The sequence below is a fragment of the Salmo salar genome, chromosome 05 (assembly GCF_965601325.2).
Source record: "Salmo salar chromosome 05, fSalSal1, whole genome shotgun sequence".
Taxonomy (NCBI): Eukaryota; Metazoa; Chordata; class Actinopteri; order Salmoniformes; family Salmonidae; genus Salmo; species Salmo salar.
In genome coordinates this window covers 25,756,377-25,780,162 of record NC_138295.1, presented here as the reverse complement: position 1 = coordinate 25,780,162, position 23,786 = coordinate 25,756,377, and the positions used below count along the sequence as shown (strand labels likewise).

Here is a 23,786-nt window from a genome sequence, read left to right as displayed (position 1 = left end):
CGAGCAGCTGCACACAAGTCTAGGACCAACATGCGCAATGCCAAGGATCGGCTGGAGTGGTGTAAAGCTCACCACCATTGGACTCTAGAGCAGTGGAAACGCATTCTCTAGAGTGATGCTTCACCAACAAGCAGTCCAACGGACAAATCTGGGTTTGGCGGATCCCGGGAGAACCCTACCTGCCCCAATGCATAGTGCCTGTAAAGTTAATGTTAAAGTTAACTGTAAAGTTAATGGTCTGGGGCTGTTTTTCATGGTTCGGGATAGGCCCATTAGTCCCAGTAAAGACAAATATTAACGCTCCAGCATAGAATGACATTTTAGACGATTCTGTGCTTCCAACTTTGTGGCAACAGTTGGGAAAGGCCCTTTCCTGTTTCAGCATGACAATGACCCTTGCACAAAGCGAGGTCCATACAGAAATGGTTTGTTGAGATCGGTGTGGAAGAACTTGACTGGCCTGCAGAGAGCCCTGACCTCAACCCCATCTCAACCCCCATGGGATGAATTGGAACGCCGACTGCAAGCCAGGCCTAATCACTCAACATCAGTGCTCGACCTCGCTAATGCTGGTGGCTGAATAGATGCAAGTTCCCACAGCAATGTTCCAACATCTAGTGGAAAGCCTTCCCAGAAGAGTGGAGGCTGTTCTAGCAGCAAAGGGGGGGACCACCTCCATAGTAATGTCCATGATTTTGGAATTAGATGTTCAACGAGCAGGTGTCTACATTCTTTTGGTCATGTAGAGTATGTGCAGATATGTGCACCACGTGATTGTGCTCACTCGCTCAGCTGTGTGTGCATCTTGCTAGCTGTCACTCAAATGGCAAGGAGCTGAAGCTCATTGGCTAGAACTCGAATTGCTACGGGGCTGGCCCACGTGGGGGAAAATGTAGGGAAAATGGCTTAGCACAGCTTCCAGAAAAAGAGTCACTTTTAAACTAGGGATTTTGTGGCTAATTTAGGGAAGACATTAATTCTGCTCATATATTATGCATGTATGAACTACACACTGACACATCCAGCTCAAAGTGTGAGGTTTAAAAATACTTAGTAGTTGCCAAAGTTCTGGAGCAAGTCTTTAATAAATGGTGCTTTCTTGGCCAGGGCCCTTATGTACCAAGCCTTTCAGAGTAGGAGTGCTGATTCACGGTCAGTTTTGAATAAGATTACATGATACGATGATGCTGTGAGTCGAGAAGCAGGTGCAACGTTTAATAAATCAACAAACATGAAACGAGACAGCGTAACAGTGGCAATATAGCATAAGCACAGGTACGATACCGACTGAGGAATGAACGTAAGGGAGGGACAGATAAAGGGGAGGTAATGATGAAGGTAATGGAGTACAGGTGTGAATCATAATGATCTGCAGGTAATGATGGATGCCAGGTGTGCGTAATGATGAATCCCAGGACCGGTGGTTAGTACTCCGGCAACGTCTATGCCGGAGGGGAGGAGCAGGAGTAGACGTGACACATGGACAGGGGGGCCTGATCCTAGATCAGCACTCTTACTGTGAGACACTTGAACCATATGGCACTAGGCTTACTTGAATAGTAAATGTCAATCTCAATGGGACTTCCCCGGTTTAATAAAGGATACAAAACAATAATATAAAAAATCCCTCAACCGTATTAATGTGTTATTATCCTTTTCTTCTTCTTAAAACAACAGTACAGGGCCAAATCAGATTGAGGCCTCCTCTGAGTTTCATACCATGACATCTGAACCATCACCTGGTGGCAAGGAGACAACATCCTTTACCATGGTGGAGGAGGAGACAACGTCCTTTACCATGGTGGAGGAGGACACAACATCCTTTACCATGGTGGAGGAGGAGACAACGCCCTTTACCATGGGAGGAAGAGACAACGTCCTTTACCATGGTGGAGGAGGAGACAACGCCCTTTACCATGGTGGAGGAGGAGACAACGCCCTTTACCAAGGTGGAGGAGGAGACAACGCCCTTTACCAAGGTGGAGGAGGAGACAACGCCCTTTACCAAGGTGGAGGAGGAGACAACGCCCTTTAACAAGGTGGAGGAGGAGACAACGTCCTTTACCATGGCGGAAGAGGAAACAACACCCTTTACCATGGCGGAGGAGGAAACATCACCCTTTACCATGGTGGAGGAGGAGACAACACCCTTTACCAAGGTGGAGGAGGAGACCGTCCTTTACCATGGTGGAGGAGGAGACAACGTCCTTTACCATGGTGGAGGAGGAGACAACGTCCTTTACCATGGTGGAGGAGGAGACAACGTCCTTACCATGGTGGAGGAGGAGACAACGTCCTTACCATGGTGGAGGAGGAGACAACGTCCTTACCATGGTGGAGGAGGAGACAACGTCCTTACCATGGTGGAGGAAGAGACAACGTCCTTACCATGGTGGAGGAGGAGACAACATCTTTACCATGGTGGAGGAGGAGACAACATCTTTACCATGGTGGAGGAGGAGACAACATCCTTTACCATGGTGGAGGAGGAGACAACATCCTTTACCATGGTGGAGGAGGAGACAACATCCTTTACCATGGTGGAGGAGGAGACAACATCCTTTACCATGGTGGAGGAGGAGACAACATCCTTTACCATGGTGGAGGAGGAGACAACATCCTTTACCATGGTGGAGGAGGAGACAACGTCCTTTGCCATGGTGGAGGAGGAGACAACGCCCTTTACCATGGTGGAGGAGACAACATCTTTACCATGGTGGAGGAGACAACGTCCTTTATCATGGTCGAGGAGACAACGTCCTTTACCATGGTGGAGGAGGAGACAACATCCTTTACCATGGAGGAGGAGACAACATCTTTACCATGGTGGAGAAGACAATGTCCTTTACCATGGTGGAGGAGACAACGTCCTTTACCATGGTGGAGGAGACAACGTCCTTTACCATGGTGGAGGAGACAACGTCCTTTACCATGGTGGAGAAGACAACGTCCTTTACCATGGTGGAGAAGACAACGTCCTTTACCATGGTGGAGAAGACAACGTCTCCTTTACCATGGTGGAGAAGACAACGTCTCCTTTACCATGGTGGAGGAGAAGACAACGTCTCCTTTACCATGGTGGAGGAGAAGACAACATCTCCTTTACCATGGTGGAGGAGAAGACAACATCTCCTTTACCATGGTGGAGGAGAAGACAACATCTCCTTTACCATGGTGGAGGAGAAGACAACGTCCTTTACCATGGTGGAGGAGGAGACAACGTCCTTTACCATGGTGGAGGAGGAGACAACGTCCTTTACCATGGTGGAGGAGGAGACAACGTCCTTTACCATGGTGGAGGAGGAGACAACGTCCTTTACCATGGTGGAGGAGGAGACAACGTCCTTTACCATGGTGGAGGAGGAGACAACGTCCTTACCATGGTGGAGGAGGAGACAACGTCCTTACCATGGTGGAGGAGGAGACAACGTCCTTACCATGGTGGAGGAGGAGACAACGTCCTTACCATGGTGGAGGAAGAGACAACGTCCTTACCATGGTGGAGGAGGAGACAACATCTTTACCATGGTGGAGGAGGAGACAACATCTTTACCATGGTGGAGGAGGAGACAACATCTTTACCATGGTGGAGGAGGAGACAACATCCTTTACCATGGTGGAGGAGGAGACAACATCCTTTACCATGGTGGAGGAGGAGACAACATCCTTTACCATGGTGGAGGAGGAGACAACATCCTTTACCATGGTGGAGGAGGAGACAACATCCTTTACCATGGTGGAGGAGGAGACAACATCCTTTACCATGGTGGAGGAGGAGACAACATCCTTTACCATGGTGGAGGAGGAGACAACATCCTTTACCATGGTGGAGGAGGAGACAACACCCTTTACCATGGTGGAGGAGGAGACAACATCCTTTACCATGGTGGAGGAGGAGACAACATCCTTTACCATGGTGGAGGAGACAACGTCCTTTACCATGGTGGAGGAAGAGACAACGTCCTTACCATGGTGGAGGAGGAGACAACGTCCTTACCATGGTGGAGGAGGAGACAACGTCTTTACCATGGTGGAGGAGGAGACAACATCTTTACCATGGTGGAGGAGGAGACAACATCCTTTCCCATGGTGGAGGAGGAGACAACATCCTTTACCATGGTGGAGGAGGAGACAACATCCTTTACCATGGTGGAGGAGGAGACAACATCCTTTACCATGGTGGAGGAGGAGACAACATCCTTTACCATGGTGGAGGAGGAGACAACATCCTTTACCATGGTGGAGGAGGAGACAACATCCTTTACCATGGTGGAGGAGGAGACAACGTCCTTTACCATGGTGGAGGAGGAGACAACATCCTTTACCATGGTGGAGGAGGAGACAACACCCTTTACCATGGTGGAGGAAACAACGTCCTTTACCATGGTGGAGGAGGAGACAACATCCTTTACCATGGTGGAGGAGACAATGTCCTTTACCATGGTGGAGGAGGAGACAACACCCTTTACCATGGTGGAGGAGGAGACAACACCCTTTACCAAGGTGGAGGAGGAGACCGTCCTTTACCATGGTGGAGGAGGAGAGAACACCCTTTACCATGGTGGAGGAGGAGACAACGTCCTTTACCATGGTGGAGGAGGAGACAACGTCCTTTACCATGGTGGAGGAGGAGACAACGTCCTTTACCATGGTGGAGGAGGAGACAACGTTCTTTACCATGGTGGAGGAGGAGACAACGTCCTTTACCATGGTGGAGGAGGAGACAACGTCCTTTGCCATGGTGGAGGAGGAGACATCGTCCTTTACCATGGTGGAGGAGGAGACAACATCCTTTACCATGGTGGAGGAGACAACGTCCTTTACCATGGTGGAGGAGGAGACAACATCCTTTACCATGGTGGAGGAGGAGACAACATCCTTTACCATGGTGGAGGAGGAGACCATGTCCTTTACCATGGTGGAGGAGGAGACCATGTCCTTTACCATGGTGGAGGAGACAACGTCCTTTACCATGGTGGAGGAGGAGACAACGTCCTTTACCATGGTCGAGGAGGAGACAACGTCCTTTACCATGGTCGAGGAGGAGACAACACCCTTTACCATGGTGGAGGAGGATGCCAATTAATCAATCACGTTAATGTCGGTTTCAATTCCATCATGCATTTATATGTCAATGAACCTCACACATTATGGCAAGAAGAAGGCCTTAGTGAGGTATTAGTTATTGTCAAAATCTAATCTTTTAAAATTGCAGTGTATGAGGGCCCCTTTATGCAGGGAGTGCAGCACTTTTATCCATGCCATTTAACTGTTAGCTTGATTAACATCACATCACCGGACGACCTTGAGCGCAGGAAATCCCACAGAGTAGGCAAAGCTCACCCAGTCCTAGGATTAATAATACTGTACTAAGAAGTTTGCTGGCTGGCTGGCAGCATACATGGCTGCCTCCATTTCAGGGTAATTTTGCTGCACTAAAAAGCTGACTGACTGACTGGCTGGCTGGCACATAACATACATGTGACTGGCTCAGTTGGCTGGCACATAATCTACACGTGATTGGCTGGCTGGCTGACTGGCACGTAACATACATGTGACTGGCTTGGCTGGCTGGCTGGTTGGTTGGCACATAATATACATGTGATTGGCTGGCTGGCTGGCTGGCTTACTGGCACATACCATACATGTGACTGGCTGACTGGCATATAACATACATGTGACTGGCTGGCTGACTGACTGGCACATAACACACATGTGATTGGCAGCACAATGGTTTCCACTACAACATAAAGTCGTTCTGGCAAAAAAAAACTAAAGCAAGCAGCATTGAAGCAACGAAAATGTCTGACTGTTGCAAAAAGTGTAGTGCCAAAATGTTGATGCTAAATGGATGGATACTGTAGATAGTGTCACAAAAGAAGCCCTGTTGAGTTGGAAGGGGTGATCACAGGTGAATATTGTAGGCAGGGCCAGTGAAGAGGGGTAGAAGAGGTATGGATGCAGGTCTGGTTTTTGTTTGCTTCACTTCTACAGGACACCCTGGACATGTTCAGCATTCAACCAATAAGAGATCACCAGTCAGAGAGAGTTTACATGGGAACAGTTAATGCCTGTTGAAGTATTGAGAAGTCAACTACAGGTCTAGGCCTCAGGATAGATAAAGGAAACTGTTAGCTACTTACCTTTTTCACCTCGTACTTGATGGCCAGTTTGACCCTGCTCAGGAGAGAGCGAAGGCCCTGCCCCGACTCCTTCTCAGCAGTAATATCTCCATTCAAAATGGCTTCCACTTCCTCCGTGTCCCGACAGAGGTCCAGCACTCCCACTACAAAGTCCTTACACTGCATAGACAGCTTGCGATAGTCATTCTGGACAGAGAGAAAAACAGGTTAGAGTCAAGTCAGCTACTGGAGACAGGGAAAGGCAAACTCGTTGGCGTAAATCTCAATTACAAAGGTAACGTGACACGAACAGAATATAAACTTAGTGATATTTTTTCAGCAAACATTATGTTATAGAAGATATACAGTAATAGTGAGAAAAAAATACTTATGTTTCTCTGAAAACACTTTTAGCATTTCTGAATAAGTAATGGCTCCAATAGTAGTGACCCAATGGGGATATCTGTGTGTAATGATCTCGACATTAGTGGTGACCCAATGGGGATATCTGTGTGTAATGATCTCGACATTAGTGGTGACCCTATGGGGATATCTGTGTGTAACGATCTCGACATTAGTGGTGACCCAATGGGGATATCTGTGTGTAACGATCTCGACATTAGTGGTGACCCAATGGGGATATCTGTGTGTAACGATCTCGACATTAGTGGTGACCCAATGGGGATATCTGTGTGTAATGATCTCGACATTAGCTGAACTCAAGAAAGGGTTGTATATCCACATGACATACAATTGTATTATTAAGTAGGGAAATCTGAAATAAATTTACATCTTAATACTGTGCAGGATAATAAAATGAATAATAAGGATTACAATAGCTCGGAAATGAATCTCCAAAAAATAAAACGTTCATAGAAATGTGGTGTTAATGCTACAATGTGAAATGCATTTCAACCCAAGCCCTATTTTCACAGGATTACTGTCACTATAGGAGGAGGTAAGGTAATGGAATTGTTATCTGAGTGCATCCGTAATTTTATTCTCATGGAAGCAATTACATTGGTAATTTCAGGATTCCTTAAATAGGCCTACATAATACTAGTCTAGTCCTTTGCGAAAAGACATCTCAGTGTTTTGATAAAATGACCGTGCTTGCCAGGTCACAAGATTGACTGTATTCAGCACAGTATTATAAAAGTATTTAATGTCATTTTCTCCCTATTTATAGAAAGTATACATTTGATATTTACGATACTGGCCTCAGTATTATTTAAGCTGTTAATTGAACTTATGGTCAACCATCCCTAGCTCAGATCACTCTACTTGTTGGAAAGCAATCCAACATGAATGTAATATATACTTTGTCTACAAGGGATGAGGAGGCCATGCATGTTTCATTGGTATAATTCAAATATCAAGATGAAGCAGTTTTGCAAATTAGGGGACCCAAATGATATGTTTACACAAATGATACATAAACAGTTATACATACTGACAATGCATTTGAAATGCATGCAGTCACATGATGAAACAGTAGTCTGAAATTCTTTTGGTACAGCTGACTTTGTCCTTATAGCACACTGCCAAGCTGTAGCCTGTCCCTTTTACCTATGGTCATACTTACATATTGAATAACTTCAGAGTCACCACGTTTACTCACATTGTTGTTTAAACCTTGCTCTAAGAACACAATTAAAGACGCATTAAGCGAAAAGGCTTATCTTTTGCTTTTAAATGTGTTGTTTATCCTTATACTGAGAGTATTTAGTCTGGATTCAATTTCCAAGGAACACCTAGACTTTGCTCAGCATGCATCTGTCACTCTGTTCATGTCTAGTGCTTTATTCTTTCTAATTGTGATGGATTGTCATAAACCATCTGTTCAAAGATGCTTTTAAATACTGTGTTTGACAAGCCCAAACCCTACATTTTCAGTCACTCATAACTGAACATTGTGATCCAACTCTCAAGTGAAGCATTGCACCGTGTGAGCAATTTACTGCCTTTCATTCACTAGAACATGTTCCGATATACTTCTATCATCTCACTGCATCTCTCACAGAGGGAGTCAAAAGGACAACTCAGAGAACAGATTGAAGAAAACAGGTATAAGGACAAAACATAATAAGCCCTGTATGAGGGCCCATATTGAGAGCTATGTGATGTGTTCTCTACGGAAATAGCTTTTCAGTTTCTTCTGTGTTAAGTGTTTTGTATCAGACAAACCTGAAAATCCCAGCAGGAGAAAGTTTTGATTTATGAGACAGGGTCAAACAAGCGTCCTCTTCTAAAATGTTAATTTACAAACACATTCAGTGTAGCTTGTTGCATCATACCAAGCTCGAAATGGTTGTTAATGTGTCATAGGTTTAACAGCATGAAACACTCTAGTAAATGTGGGTAACTTAATAACAAGCTTTTGTGGCAATATAGTTCAGTGAACTCATTTTTACTATCAATTCAAATGAGACAAAAAAATTCAAAAATCTATTAAAGGAGAGGGCAGGTTTGTTTTTTGAAACCCCACTGGTTTCCCTCTCTCCCATTAACAGCTCTGGAATTCACATCTGTCACAATGTTTATCTGCAGGCTGTGGCTAAACTGCAACTGTTGTCCCAAGTGGCGCAGCGGTCTAAGGCACTGCATCTCAGCGCAAGAGCTGTCACTATAGTCCCTGGTTTGAATCCAGGCTGTATGACAGCCGGCTGTGATTGGGAGTCTCATAGGGCGGTGCACAATTGGCCCAGCGTCGTCCGGGTTTGACCGAGGTAGGCCACCTATGTAAATAACAATTTGTTCTTAACTGACTTGCCTGGTTAAATAAAAAAATATAATAATGCACAATCTGACAGTCAGCCAGATATGCTAAAAGACAGATGACCCTTTAAGTAACAGCAAGTCATTAGCAGGTGTGCGGCTAGGCACTTTTTTAATCAATCTCAATGAATTTATGTAGTTAAACATATTTACCAGAGAGAAGCAATTGTGCTGCGTGGTCTCTTTTTTATGGCTCTTTTTATCCTGGTGGCGACAGCAGCATAACACACATAAAGGTTGAAGATTCATTACATTACACAACATCGGTTTTAAATAAAAACATGAGGCTGAAATTAATGGAGTTGTTAATTAAGCAGAATCAACAGATTGCTATTGTACACGACTTTACCTGATAAGAATCCTCAATTTAGTTAGTACTATTCCATGTCAGAATTCCAAAGCATTCAAAACGATCAAACATTACACCTTCAAACTAAATGCAGAAAAACAAACAGGGTTACGGCTTCAAGCTAAATAAAGAAAAACAAACATGGTTAAGCCCTCAAGCTAAATAAAGAAAAACAAACATGGTTACGCCTTAAAACTAAATGCAGAAAAAAACAACAGTCAGCAAGCAGTTAGCTTCTGAGTAGGAGAAGGTTAGCAAATTCTGTGAAATTTCCCCAAATTCATAGGATTTCTGTAAAACCTAAGAATTCAGAAATAGATTTCTGAAAAACCTGCGCATTTGGGAAAGTTTCAGAAAGTTTGCAGCCCTGAGTGCAGTATTGTCCTACCTTGAACTCCTTCTCGATGTTGGCCAACTTGGTCAGTTCGTTACTGAGCTCCAACGCGGTGAGCACTGGATCCTCGCTAGACAGTGACAGGTAAGCCGGGCTGGCCAGGCCCCGGTAGGCATTGATGCGTGAGCGTGAGTGGCTGAAAGCGTCTTTGCCCTGTTTCTCGGCACATTCTACACACTTGCAGAAGTAGTCGTGCGGCCGCTCGATGCGCGCGCCCTTCAGCAGCAGCATGTGCACCACCTCGTACTTCTGGCAGTGCGCAGATAGAATGATGGGGGTGATGTCGGGCGAGAAGCGCGTGCCATCCTCATCGTACGAGTAGAAGTCGTCGTCCTGCAGCTCACACGGACTCCGTGTCAGTCGCTCGCTGGCCTGGAAGGATGGATGGGCCAAGATGGTTTCCACTATCCTGACGTAGCCTTTCGAGATAGCCAGGAGCAGGGCATCACCGATGCGCGCCAGGTTATCCCTCCTCAGGAGCAGTTCCGTCACCTCCAGGTGCTCGTTGCCCACCGCCAGCTGCAATGCGTTCTGGCCCATGTAGTCCACGCAGTTGACATTGAGCGTGGTGGAGTCCTCCAGCATCTTGCGGACCACAGGGATGTTGCCGTACTCTGCTGCGTCCAAAAAGCGCTCTTCCTCGGCGGTCATGCTGGTGGTGCGGTTGTTGAACATGAAGGCCGGCCCGCGCATCTGCGGTCGACGACCCTTCTCCCGCGCTGCGGTCATCCGCCGGTGGGCGGGGAGCTCGAGTTCCGCCGCCGCTTTCCTTGCAGAGATGGAGAAAACGACATCATGGTTACTTCCTCTGTGAAGAGCTCTGACTTTTGCAAACATACTTACCACCAAGTTGTATTGACTAACAGCTATAAAGAACATTACCCATCCAGGACAATAAAGATGACCTACTCTACCAGTCAAAACCAGTCAACTATAAATTAACTCAACTTCAGTTGTAGGCCTGTTTTACAAAGTCTACAAAACCACCCTTCACCAATCAAAGAGACCAGTGCTATAAGCGCAGAGATTGCAAGGCATGCTTGCATTTTGAATAATGTTGCGTTCTGGCATAAGGGCTTATCTAGGGCATCATGTTTGGTGTCTGCACAGTTTGTTGTTCCTTGACCCATAGCCACGTCATCCCACCACCCCATGCCATCCCTACGTTCACAACAGAGTGGAGAGTGGCAGCAGTGTATTCATTAGAGCCCAGCACCAAGCCACCCCAGCAGTCTCAGTGAAAAGTGCAGTGACAGAGTGCCCCACAGACTGTGGAAGAAATCCTTCTGGCGTTAATAGCATTTTAATGAAACACAACAGATGCCTGGGTGATACAACTACAGGTTGCACTAACATATCATGGGTTTCTGTGCCAGGTTTCAAACCGAGCAACTGCTCCTGCCAGAGATGAGAGCCATAGCCATAAAGCACATGTTGGAATACTTGTTTTTGATAGTGGATTAATAATACCCAGGGTATTTGGGAAGTATTTGACAAGAATTGGTAATTGAGTAATAGTAGTTGGTGTAATGCGTCTGTGTGTAGCTGGTGAGATGAGTCAGGCGCAGGACAGCAGATATGAGTAATGAAAGCAATTTACTCAATAAATTCACAATACACGTAGTATAAATACAAGGCCACACAATACGGACCACAATACAATAAACAATTACTCACAAACAAACATGGGGGAACAGAGGGTTATTAAATAATGAACAAGTAATTGGGGAATTGAAACCAGGTGTGTAAGACAAAGACAAAACAAATGGAAATGAAAGGTGGAGCGGCGATGGCTAGAAGGCCGGTGACGTCGACTGCTGAACGCCGCCCAAACAAGAAGAGGGACCGACTTCGGTGGAAGTCGTGACAGTTGGTCCATAAAATTGGAATGAACTTGACATTTATTATTTAACCAGCCCACCTCAATTGACCAAATAATGCTTGATATGAAAATACACATTTATCAAATGAAATTAGTAGACAATTAATAGACAATTCCACTAATTCAATTCAGTTCCATTCCCTCTCCCTTCATAGCCGACCAATTCAACTCAAGTCCAGTTTTGATTAAAAACATCAAACCCAATTTCAAGTAAATTACAGCTGCTATTACTACTTCTCTATAGATAAGAGCACTGTCATTCCACTGTCCTTGGTTGACAGATGGGTAATGCTAGTCAGTTTGGCACACAAGGTAGGCTCCCTATCTCCCCTTCCCCATACCTCTTCTGAAGGAATAGTACTGAAACTCATTTCCACCATTTCTCCTCTAAACACAGAAAGGAAATGTCAAACATTGTATAAACTATTTCATCTTCATCAGAATCCTCCTCAAGCAGGGCATCTTATTTGAGCGGGGTCTCAACAAGAGACCTGTTACACTTTTATTTTACTTGAAGAAGTGTGTCACCTGAAGGTAAAGTATGTCACCTTAAAGTTAGTGTGTCACCTTAATTAAGGTAAAGTATGTCACCTTAAAGTTAGTGTGTCACCTTAATTAAGTTAAAGTATGTCACCTTAAAGTTAGTGTTTCTCCTTAATTAAGGTAAAGTATGTCATCTTAAAGTTAGTGTGCCACCTTAAGGTAAAGTCTGTAATCTTAAAGTTGATTAACGTGCAATGAGATGACATATACCTGCATTATTCAGTGGTCTGTTATGAATGTTCTAAGGAAGGAAGTAGAAGGGAATAAATACAATACACTGACCAGGTGAATCCAGGTGAAAGCTATGATTCCTTATCGATGACACTTGTTAAATACACTTCAATCAGTGTAGATGAAGGGGAGGAGACAGGTTAAATAAGGATTTTTAAGCCTTGAGACAATTGAGACATGGATTGTGTGTGTGCCATTCAGAGGGTGAATGGGCAAAACAAAATATTTTTGTGCCTTTGAATGGGGTATGGTACTAGGTGACAGGTGCACCGGTTTGTGTCAAGAACTGCACAGCTGCTGGGTTTTTCACGCTCAACAGTTTCCCGTGTGTATCAAGAATGGTCCACCACCCAAAGGATATCCAGCCAAATTGATACAACTGTGGGAAGCATTGGAGTCAATATGGGCCAGTATCCCTGTGGAACGCTTTCGGAACCTAGGAGAGTCCATGCCCCAACGACTTGAGACTTTTCTGAGGGTAAAGGGGGGGTGGGGTGGGGGGGTGGCATGCTACTTTGCAGTATGCTACGTTTAGTCCCTCAACACCCATTGGTTTGCTGACATGCAGGATCTATAGCTTGTCCGGCTTGATAATTATCCATGAAAGGAAGTTAATTTGTAATTTGGGTGACTATCCGTTATAATCAAACCGGCATCAAATTAAGTTAGACAAAAAACAAATGAAGTGCCAGCATACTGTACAATACATGGGAAAACACAGCGTAAATCAATAGAGAGAAACAAGTGATGGGAATTCAATTAACCCTGCATTGGTGACCTTTGTCAATAGCCATGAAAAAGCAATCAATGTAATGCCTCGCTTCCCATATCAAACCACACAGGCTCATTTGTTCATATTTGTTTGATGAGTAATGCCAGGCAAGGAAAATTCATCAAAGGAGAAACATTTTTATTTGAATAAATTAAAGAGAAAAGTGAACTCAGCTTGTGAAATAGGCTACCAATGAGAATGTACTGTGAACAAAAATGTATTCCTTGGTTAACTATTCTATTCAAAAATAAAATAAAAAGGGTTAATTAAATAACATCACTTAGGGACGTCACTCGGAGCAACATTTCTCCTCCCATAATGGTCCTTGAGATTTGCCCTTGAGCAGGAAATTCATTTTACAGGCATGAACAGCTGAAGACCCTTAGGACTTGCTACCCCAATGACTTGCTGGCAGGCTTGAGGGGACACTGCATCCTCCATATATAGCCAAATGCTTCAGACACCCAGGGGATCACCTAGAATTAAAATGACTATTTCCCCTTTGCCTCGATAGAACAACGGCTGCCAGAAATTGATTGGGTTAATAGGCTAACTTAGCATCTTAATTAGAGTAAGAATAGGGTTAGATTTCCACTCTGACATTAGTTTTCTTCCACATTGGAGAATATTGGAGAATCATGCATTCAAATAATTCCCTGCGATAGACAAGCAGCGTATCCAGGGGTTGTACTTGGGCGGCAGGTAGTCTAGCGGTTAGAGTGTTGGGTCAGTAACCAGAAGGTTGCTAGTTTGAATCCCAGAAGAATCTGTCACTTCTGCCCTTGAGCAAGGCACTTAACCCTAATTGCTCTGAGTCACTGTCAATAACGTCTGATCACCTGGCTGTTACCCCACTCTCCACGGGTGTCTCCTGGGAAGTGGGATATGCAAAAAACACATTTCCATTTCACACCTCACACTTGTACAGATTACCCACTTGTACATGCAGTGAAACAGGACAAATATAGGCACCCCTATTTGTCTTGTACATCAAGCTGCCTCACGATACAGAAACAGGAGATAGCCAGAACGGCTCATAGGGCAGAAGCCTAGGACAAGGCTTACTTACGCTTTCAAATATTACAATACAATTATTTACTCCAAAGGGACATCTCTTACATTTTAATACATTTCCAGAGAATACAACATTAAGGAGAATTGTGTTCAAATTTTACACATAATTACCCTTATGGCTAACTCTTATAAGCATTACCCTTATGGCTAATGCTTATAGACATTACCCTTATGTCTAATTCTTATAAGCATTACCCTTATGGCTAATGGTTATAGACATTACCCTTATGGCTAATGCTTATAGACATTACCCTTATGGCTAATTCTTATAAGCATTACCCTTATGGCTAATTCTTATAAGCATTACCCTTATGGCTAATGCTTATAGACATTAGCGTTATGGCTAATGCTTATAGACATTGCCCTTATGGGTAATTCTTATAAACATTACCCTTATGGCTAATTCTTATAAGCATTACCCTTATGGCTAATGCTTATAGACATTCCCCTTATGGCTAATTCTTATGGACATTCCCCTTATGGCTAATTCTTATAGACATTCCCCTTATGGCTAACTCTTATAGACATTCTCCTTATGGCTAACTCTTATAGACATTACCTTTATGGCTAACTCTTATAGGCATTACCTTTATGGCTAACTCTTATAGGCATTACCTTTATGGCTAACTCTTATAGATATTCCCCTTATGGCTCATTCTTATAGATATTCCCCTTATGGCTCATTCTTATAGACATTACCCTAGCAATGTACTGTAATCATGTAGCTCACCAGACTTTAGGTTAACAAAATAGAGGAGGAGAAGAATCTAGTAATAGACAGGACATAATAGTGTGGAATGCATTCCCAGTGCATCCATTTGAGGCAGAGGCTAAGTGGCAGCAAAAATTGACTTGAGGGTGTAAGTCCAAAAGTCCTATGCGAATAGGGTCCACATTGGTGGTTATTGGTCCATTAGCAATAATGGTGGTGCAATAGTAGACATATGTTCACAACCCTTGACCCGAAATTTGGCAGGCATGCAAGTGGTAAGGCAGACAGTAGCTCAACCAAGAGGTATATGCCAGTTTGGTCTGATGGTAGTGCTATAATGCAAGCAAACGCATTCTCCTTTATCCTACTCCAAGCTGTAGTGTGGGTTTGGGGAAGTACTGACCAGCTCTATTCATCACAAGCTAGCGAGTAGCCAGTCAGATGCTATCTAAATGAAATCCATTTTCTCAACACAAAGACTCCTGGCCTGGCTGGTTAGCTGCACAAAATATAGATTCCAAAATGAATTTCAAGCCCAAACTGGAAAAAAAATAATGCTTAAAAAGCCCAATTCAGCCATTTTTATTCAATATCAAATCCTTTCTGGGTAATAATGAAGTACCTTACTGTAATAGTTCCATTAAAACTGAATTTGGACTGCAATGGGCCTTAAATAAAATGTCTAATTATCAATAGCCCCTGAGCACCAGTCAATACTGTTCACTCCTTATTTAGCTAGTTACTGAGAACTGCTCAATGTTTAATGTCCTCAGAAAGGAAAGAAGCTAGACACTGAAGCTCTTATCCGATTCACTACTTCAAAACATGCCACCGTCTCCATAGAAAGTATCGATTGGACAACGTTACAATCAAATGTGCTGGAACCTACACACTTTATCTTCTCAGATACACATGCTAGATTAGAGAGGCCACACAAAACCACAATGAACTGACAGGAACCCATTTTATCCTGGTTGAATCAATAGACTCTCCAAATGTGGAATTGGAACCTCGGTCTAATGATGGATGATACTTCTAAACTCTGTCCAACCAAAGCCTCTTCCTCCCAAACTCTCCGCCCACTCATCCCAGGACAACACTTTCCCATTAAGCAGGTTAATGACAGGCTATATAAAACAACCACATCTGTGGGCTGTGACTGTGAGTAACCTAACAGCACTGTGGGGATAATACACTGCTCAAAAAAATAAAGGGAACACTAAAATAACATATCCTAGATCTGAATGAATGAAATAATCTTATTAAATACTTTTTTCTTTACATAGTTGAATGTGCTGACAACAAAATCACACAAAAAGAATCAATGGAAATCCAATTTATCAACCCATGGAGGTCTGGATTTGGAGTCACACTCAAAATTAAAGTGGAAAACCACACTACAGGCTGATCCAACTTTGATGTAATGTCCTTAAAACAAGTAAAAATGAGGCTCAGTAGTGTGTGTGGGCTCCACGTGCCTGTATGACCTCCCTACAACGCCTGGGCATGCTCCTGATGAGGTGGCGGATGGTCTCCTGAGGGATCTCCTCCCAGACCTGGACTAAAGCATCCGCCAACTCCTGGACAGTCTGTGGTGCAACGTGGCGTTGGTGGATGGAGCGAGACATGATGTCCCAGATGTGCTCAATTGGATTCAGGTCTGGGGAACGGGCGGGCCAGTCCATAGCATCAATGCCTTCCTCTTGCAGGAACTGCTGACACACTCCAGCCACATGAGGTCTAGCATTGTCTTGCATTAGGAGGAACCCAGGGCCAACCGCACCAGCATATGGTCTCACAAGGGGTCTGAGGATCTCATCTCGGTACCTAATGGCAGTCAGGCTACCTCTGGCGAGCACATGGAGTGCTGTGCGGCCCCCCAAAGAAATGCCACCCCACACCATGACTGACCCACCGCCAAACCGGTCATGCTGGAGGATGTTGCATGCAGCAGAACGTTCTCCACGGCGTCTCCAGACTCTGTCACGTCTGTCACATGTGCTCAGTGTGAACCTGCTTTCATCTGTGAAGAGCACATTGCGCCAGTGGCGAATTTGCCAATCTTGGGGTTCTCTGGCAAATGCCAAACGTCCTGCACGGTGTTGGGCTGTAAGCACAACCCCCACCTGTGGACATCGGGCCCTCATACCACCCTCATGGAGTCTGTTTCTGACAGTTTGAGCAGACACATGCACATTTGTGGCCTGCTGGAGGTCATTTTGCAGGGCTCTGGCAGTGCTCCTCCTGCTCCTCCTTGCACAAAGGCGGAGGTAGCGGTCCTGCTGCTGGGTTGTTGCCCTCCTACGGCCTCCTCCACGTCTCCTGATGTACTGGCCTGTCTCCTGGTAGCGCCTCCATGCTCTGGACACTACGCTGACAGACATAGCAAACCTTCTTGCCACAGCTCGCATTGATGTGCCATCCTGGATGAGCTGCACTACCTGAGCCACTTGTGTGGGTTGTAGACTCCGTCTCATGCTACCACTAGAGTGAAAGCACTGCCAGCATTCAAAAGTGACCAAAACATCAGCCAGGAAGCATAGGAACTGAGAAGTGGTCTGTGGTCACCACCTGCAGAACCACTCCTTTATTGGGGGTGTCTTGCTAATTGCCTATTATTTCCACCTGTTGTCTATTCCATTTGCACAACAGCATGAGAAATGTATTGTCAATCAGTGTTGCTTCCTAAGTGGACAGTTTGATTTCACAGAAGTGTGATTGACTTGGAGTTACATTGTGTTGTTTAAGTGTTCCCTTTATTTTTTTGAGCAGTATACAAATACTTCTTCTCCTTCTCATAACAATTCTATACTATAGATGGGCCTGTACACACAAAGAGTCTCAGAGTAGGTGTGCTGATCTACTGTAGGATCAGTGTTGCCATTTAGATCTTAATGAATAAGATGATATGGATGGACAGGGAGGACTTCATCCTAGATACAGCACTCATACTCTGAGATGCGTTGTGAATACAGGCCTTGATCTTTATAAGCCATGCATACTCCTCCTCAGCAATATTTATCCTTCTTGCCCTTCCCCGAGCTGACAAGGTAAAAATCTGTCATTCTGCCCCTGAGCAAGGCAGTTAACCCACTGTTCCCTGGGCGCCGAAGACGTAGATGTTGATTAAGGGAGCCCCCCGCACCTCTCTGATTCAGAGGGGTTGGGTTAAATGCAGAAGACACATTTCAATTGAAGGCCTTCTCCCCCTTTCCCTTTCCCTTTCTAACTCGCACTCCTCCTGTCTCCTTTCTCCCCTTCACTTTCCTATCTGATTAATAAAACCACAAAAAAATACCAAATTCACACTTATATTAATAGAAACACCATTATTTACCATAGCTGATCTTCACAAGCTTTTCATCCACCAGCACACATCATCCTCCTCATCCACCACCACACATCCTCCTCCTCATCCACCACCATACATCATCCTCCTCCTCCTCCTCATCCACACCATACATCCTCCTCATCCACCACCACACATCCTCCTCCTCATCCACCACCATTCGTCATCCTCCTCCTCATCCACCACCACACATCATCCTCCTCATCCACCACCACACATCCTCCTCCTCATCCACCACCATTCATCATCCTCCTCCTCATCCACCACCATACATCATCCTCATCCACCACCATACATCATCCTCATCCACCACCATACATCATCCTCCTCCTCCTCATCCACCACCATACATCCTCCTCATCCACCACCACACATCCTCCTCCTCATCCACCACCATACATCATCCTCCTCCTCCTCCTCCTCCTCATCCACACCATACATCATCCTCATCCACCATCATACATCATCCTCCTCCTCCACCTTAGCCCTAATTGTGGCTGCAGACATTTTTCATGACTTTCTGGAGTTCCCCCACACTCGGTTACAGGCTGCACTCCAGGTGAACAGTTGTTTACCATCAAATCAGAATCAAACTGCCAAAGCAGTCAGTCACACAGTCAAAAGGTAAAAGTCAGGATTCTACCCATTCCGCTTCTGATACTGCCAAGACGACAGGATGGCGGGCCATTTCAACTGATCCAGGACAGCAAGAGAAAGCACCATCCAACAACATGAAAATGTCCTGGCTCCTGCTGGTACAGTAGCCCAAACAGAACAAGCGATCTAGTACATTTGAACCCGAGCAATACACTGACATGAAAGAGGAAGAGCATCGTACACCATGTTACTTTTGTCAAGTTAGGGATTTGGCCACAGCCGGTGATAACACTGACTGGGCAGAGCCGGACACACTGCCTTAGAAAGTGCCTGGACCCGAAAAAAGTCATTGAGTCACAGCTTCAGCCCCTCCTAATTATACAACACAAAGGCTTCAATTACTAGGAAGTACTGTTGTCCAAGCCAGAATGGCCCATAGAGCAGGAGCCTGTCTCCTGAGGCAGCTTAATGTACAAGACATGTACACCCCCTGGACAGGACAAAAGTCTATTGCAGGGCTTTATTATTGTACTGATTACTATTGTATGCCTGCCATACACTATTTCCATGCCACTCTAGAGGATGTTAGTACAGGTAAAACAGGTACAAGTGTCATAATAACAATTAACAGTGCAGAGGATATTGTGATAATCTGCAATTGGACTTCCAGTGACATTCGGTCACATGATCAGGACTCAAGGAACTCATTTCGCTCACATCTGTTAATTACATTCATTAGCAAATCACTGATGCTGTAGCTTGTCTGACATGTCTTCATAAGAAAGAGTATGACAGGTCAGAATTTTGACAATTTTGTCAGGAAAGGGCACTGGAAAAAACTACCAAAATAATTTGGTTTGACAATACAGTTGCTTTGCACTGTAATTAGAACCCCAATCCAATGTGTAAAAACATTTGCAGTAGGACATGGTCTTCAGGTTTTGTTTATGTCTTTCTTAAAGAACATACGATAAAGGTAGCTCTTGGAAGGGCAATAGGAAGAATTTCACTGCCTGGAGGAATTCATGACCTTTACTTCCTGGGTGGTCAAGACTTTCTTATGCTCTGTCAGTGGGAATCTTTTGCTGAAAATACTGTGCCTCTCCAACTATTCTACACATGCAAGGCACTATTGAGTTGCCATAATGGGTGGACCACTAAAACGATCCCATGGACTGAAGAAATATATATCTATTCTACTCATTCGAATTGGCATCACACAAGACCTGAGCTATTACTTTACCCAACACAGCAGACCTGAGCTATTACTTTACCCAACACAGCAGACCTGAGCTATTACTTTACCCAACACAGCAGACCTGAGCTATTACTTTACCCAACACAGCAGACCTGAGCTATTACTTTACCCAACACAGCATACCTGAGCTATTACTTTACCCAACACAGCAGACCTGAGCTATTACTTTACCCAACACAGCAGACCTGAGCTATTACTTTACCCAACACAGCAGACCTGAGCTATTACTTTACCCAACACAGCAGACCTGAGCTATTACTTTACCCAACACAGCAGGGATGTGGGACTGTCTACTGTTTGACAGGTTCATTTTAAAGTACTTCGACTGACTTTTCAAATTTTAAATATACATCTCAGCTTCGTCTGTTAGGATGATGTTAAACACTGCACTACTTACCATAAGCTCTGTGCTACATTTAATGTATTAGCCCAAAGCAAGTACCACCAGGATAAGATAGTTTAAAGCAGAGCAATCAATCATATTAGCCCACTTTACATCACCATGTGTGACACATGATAACATGTTAATTAATGGGTAAGATATGGAGAACCTCTGAAGACTGGAGTGGATTTATACACACATGCACATAGCAGAGTGTATTAGATTGACCTACTCCTGCCTAGATGATCACCTCTGATGTATGGCCATAACAAAATAGAGTAGAGAGCTAGTGCCTGCAAATGAGCGATGCCTGCAAATGAGCGAAACATTGATATCATCAGTGTTGACAATAGATAGATGAGGCCTAAGAAATCAAACTGTCTCAGAGTCATTGTACCTTCTCAAATGTGATCTGTGTGTGTGGAATGGATAAAGTAAATGGGTATTCTTAAGTAAATGGGATTTGAAAACAGGAAAGGCACATAATACAACCTGATTCATGCGAGTTATGTAGTAGCCTGCATATGAACGTCTGCTGTTTCAGCATTTTTACATCGCTGAGTGAGTCTCAACATGATACAAAAAGTAAGAGAAATGTCGGCTACCTGTAGGTTTATGCATTATCCAACCAAAAAGAGTGAAAAGCAGCATCATGATCTCTTGTCTGTACTCTCTCTCTATGACCACGGACTGAATTATCCACAAGGTGGCGCAAGTATTGTCACAAACACTGGCAATGTCCAAAGATGCAGCTAAATTTTATATGAATAAAATTCTAATTTTGGTATGGCCCAAAACAACATCATTGCACTAGGCTGCCAGTTGAAGGCTTCGTATTGGATGACTTTATATGCCATATCAGTGCAACAGATATGAATAAACTTGATTTTAAAAAAATACATGAGAAATTAGGATTTTTAATCGGACCAAAGGCAGAAAGAAAACAGTCCCTTTAAAGTAGCATGTGTCTTAAAATAATGATTCATTCAATATCAACAGTTTTATGGAAAGTTTTTAACCCACACAAATATTCAGAAGCATATCTAAATTCACCTGGCCACTTTATTTAGCCTCCAATGAGTTCTACAGCCTAAGTGGCGCCGATAATAGGTTTGTCTACTCACATATTATAAGCATAATATCCAGACGAATCCCGGATTGTTTGGACGGATTTTAGGTAATGTACATCCACACAGCCGTTTTCCTCTTTCCAACACTGTTCATCCTCCTCTTCGGAGAACGATACTCTCTCGTGATACTTTCTGCCCTTCGTTGACATATGGCCAGTAGTCACTTTCTGCACACTCTTCTGCTGTCTCCTTTTTTGCGGCAAAGCTTCGAAGTCAGCACGTACGTTTGGGTTTAGGAATGGAGCCGGACGCACGCTTGCGTTCCCCGCAGGTAGCCTACGGTTGGCTATTTCCCCGGGCCGGTGTACAACAGTGGGGCTAGTTTGCATAAGTGAACTGGAAGGGATGTTGTAGTGGCCCGCCCATTCCCGTCAAATGAAAGCTCATCAAGAACTGTCTTCATAATTACCACTGCCACCACCACCACTAGACTACATAAGAGGGGAAGTGCTTGCCTTGAGGAAATCACCCAAACCTTGGAACTGAACGATGTTTGCTTGCTTTCCATTATTGCTTTATTTGGATTATAAATCACAGAGCCAGGTGAGTGAATACTAGTGCAGCACTCTTACAGCAATCTTATCTGCTTGAATAACTTCTCGAGTGGTTTGAATTGCTTATGAAAGTATGAATGCATTTAAACCTATTAGGCTAATGCTAGCTACATACTGTATAATGGCCAATATGTGCTACAACACATCAAAATGTCCATGCAGTTGTGAATACAGAATTCTCAAAAATGAGGTGACACCATATATCCCCCAAGGTACCATTACATGAATTAACCATTTGGCATACTGTACATGAAATATGCACAAAGTAAACACTAGATGTAAGACCCAATTACTGGCCACTTTTGTATCTCTCTCTCAACCAGACCCCAACCTGTACTCACATTGATCTCAAGTGTGTGTGTGTATGTGTGCTTGTGCGTGTATCGGAGAGGTTTTTATGTGAATATCAGACCATAACTTTACACCAAAGGTATACATTGACTGTACAAAACATTAGAAACACACAGAAACTGTTGAGCGTGAAAAACCCAGCAGCGTTGCAGTTCTTGACTCAAACCGGTGTGCCTGGCACCTACTACCATACCCCGTTCAAATGCACTTAAATCTTTTGTCTTGCCCATTCACCCTCTGAATGGCACACATACACAATCCAAGTCTCAATTGTCTCAAGGCCTAAAAATCCTTCTTTAACTAGTCTCCTCCCCTTCATCTACACTGATTGAAGTGGATTTAACAAGTGACATCAATAAGGGATCATATCTTTCACCTGGATTCACCTGGTCAGTCTATGTCATGGAAAGAGCAGGTGTTTCTAATGTTATTTACACCCAGTGTATATTTTCTGAGAAAAAAAAGTAAGGGTGAAAGAAAAGTCTTTATATGGCACTGTAAAACTGAACATGACAGGGATGTGGGAAATGATTGGGTTAAATGACAGTGCCGGTCTGTTCAGATCCGGGGCCAGCCCCAATCCATTTCAGCACCATGGACAGCTCTGTTCACCACATTCGACCATTTCAGAACCCTGGACAGCTTCACTCACCAGTTTGATCATTTCAGAACCCTGGACAGCTCCTCTCACCACGTTGGTCATTTCAGAACCCTGGACAGCTCCACTCACCTTATCGAGACATTTCAGACCCTGGACAGCTTCGTTCACCACATTTCAGTACATTCTGCCCACCACAGCAGCATGCTCACCAAGGACAGCACTGCAGCATTGATCACTCAGCACACCTGTACACCTGAGCAGCATTTGTCTGCCCATTCAGACCATATGGTACAAAGAGACCATAGCTATTTATTTTACTCCAATTGAACCCCAAGGGGCAACAAGTGTCTGTCTTGGGAAACATCAACTTTTCCAGTTTTACAGCATAGTGCAGATGGTACCACTGCTAAAAGATTTTGGGGATTCAAATCAATGTACTGGGTTTGAAATAATATGCAACCGCATGCCCCATTGATATACCAATGCCAGGTAATCAGTTGGAGAGCTCCAACTCCCAGATCAACCTCTATGTTGTGTCTTCTGATGAGGACAAAGAACTCAACAGGGCACCGGAGGAATCCAGGTAGTTGCAGGGCAGGAATAGGAAGATCGACATCCTGTCCTCCCTGGCAGAGAGGATTTGTATTTATTTATTTTATTTCACCTTTATTTAATCAGGTAGGCCAGTTGAGAACAAGTTCTCATTT

The 23,786-nt window shown here is 44.2% G+C and overlaps 1 protein-coding gene across 1 annotated transcript in view; it reads right to left on the bottom strand.

Annotated features, from left to right (window-relative positions):
- Positions 1 to 22,020, bottom strand: part of LOC106604551 (short transient receptor potential channel 3) — a 51,922-nt gene extending 29,902 nt beyond the window's left edge. The window contains exons 1-3 of the mRNA XM_045718010.2: positions 21,568 to 22,020; positions 9,638 to 10,412; positions 6,144 to 6,329 (exon numbers count right to left, since the gene is read on the bottom strand). Coding sequence (XP_045573966.1) covers positions 6,144 to 6,329; positions 9,638 to 10,412; positions 21,568 to 21,902 — 1,296 coding nt within the window. The 5' untranslated portion in view covers positions 21,903 to 22,020. The remainder of the gene's footprint in view (positions 1 to 6,143; positions 6,330 to 9,637; positions 10,413 to 21,567) is intronic.
- Between the last annotated feature and the right edge of the window lie 1,766 nt (positions 22,021 to 23,786).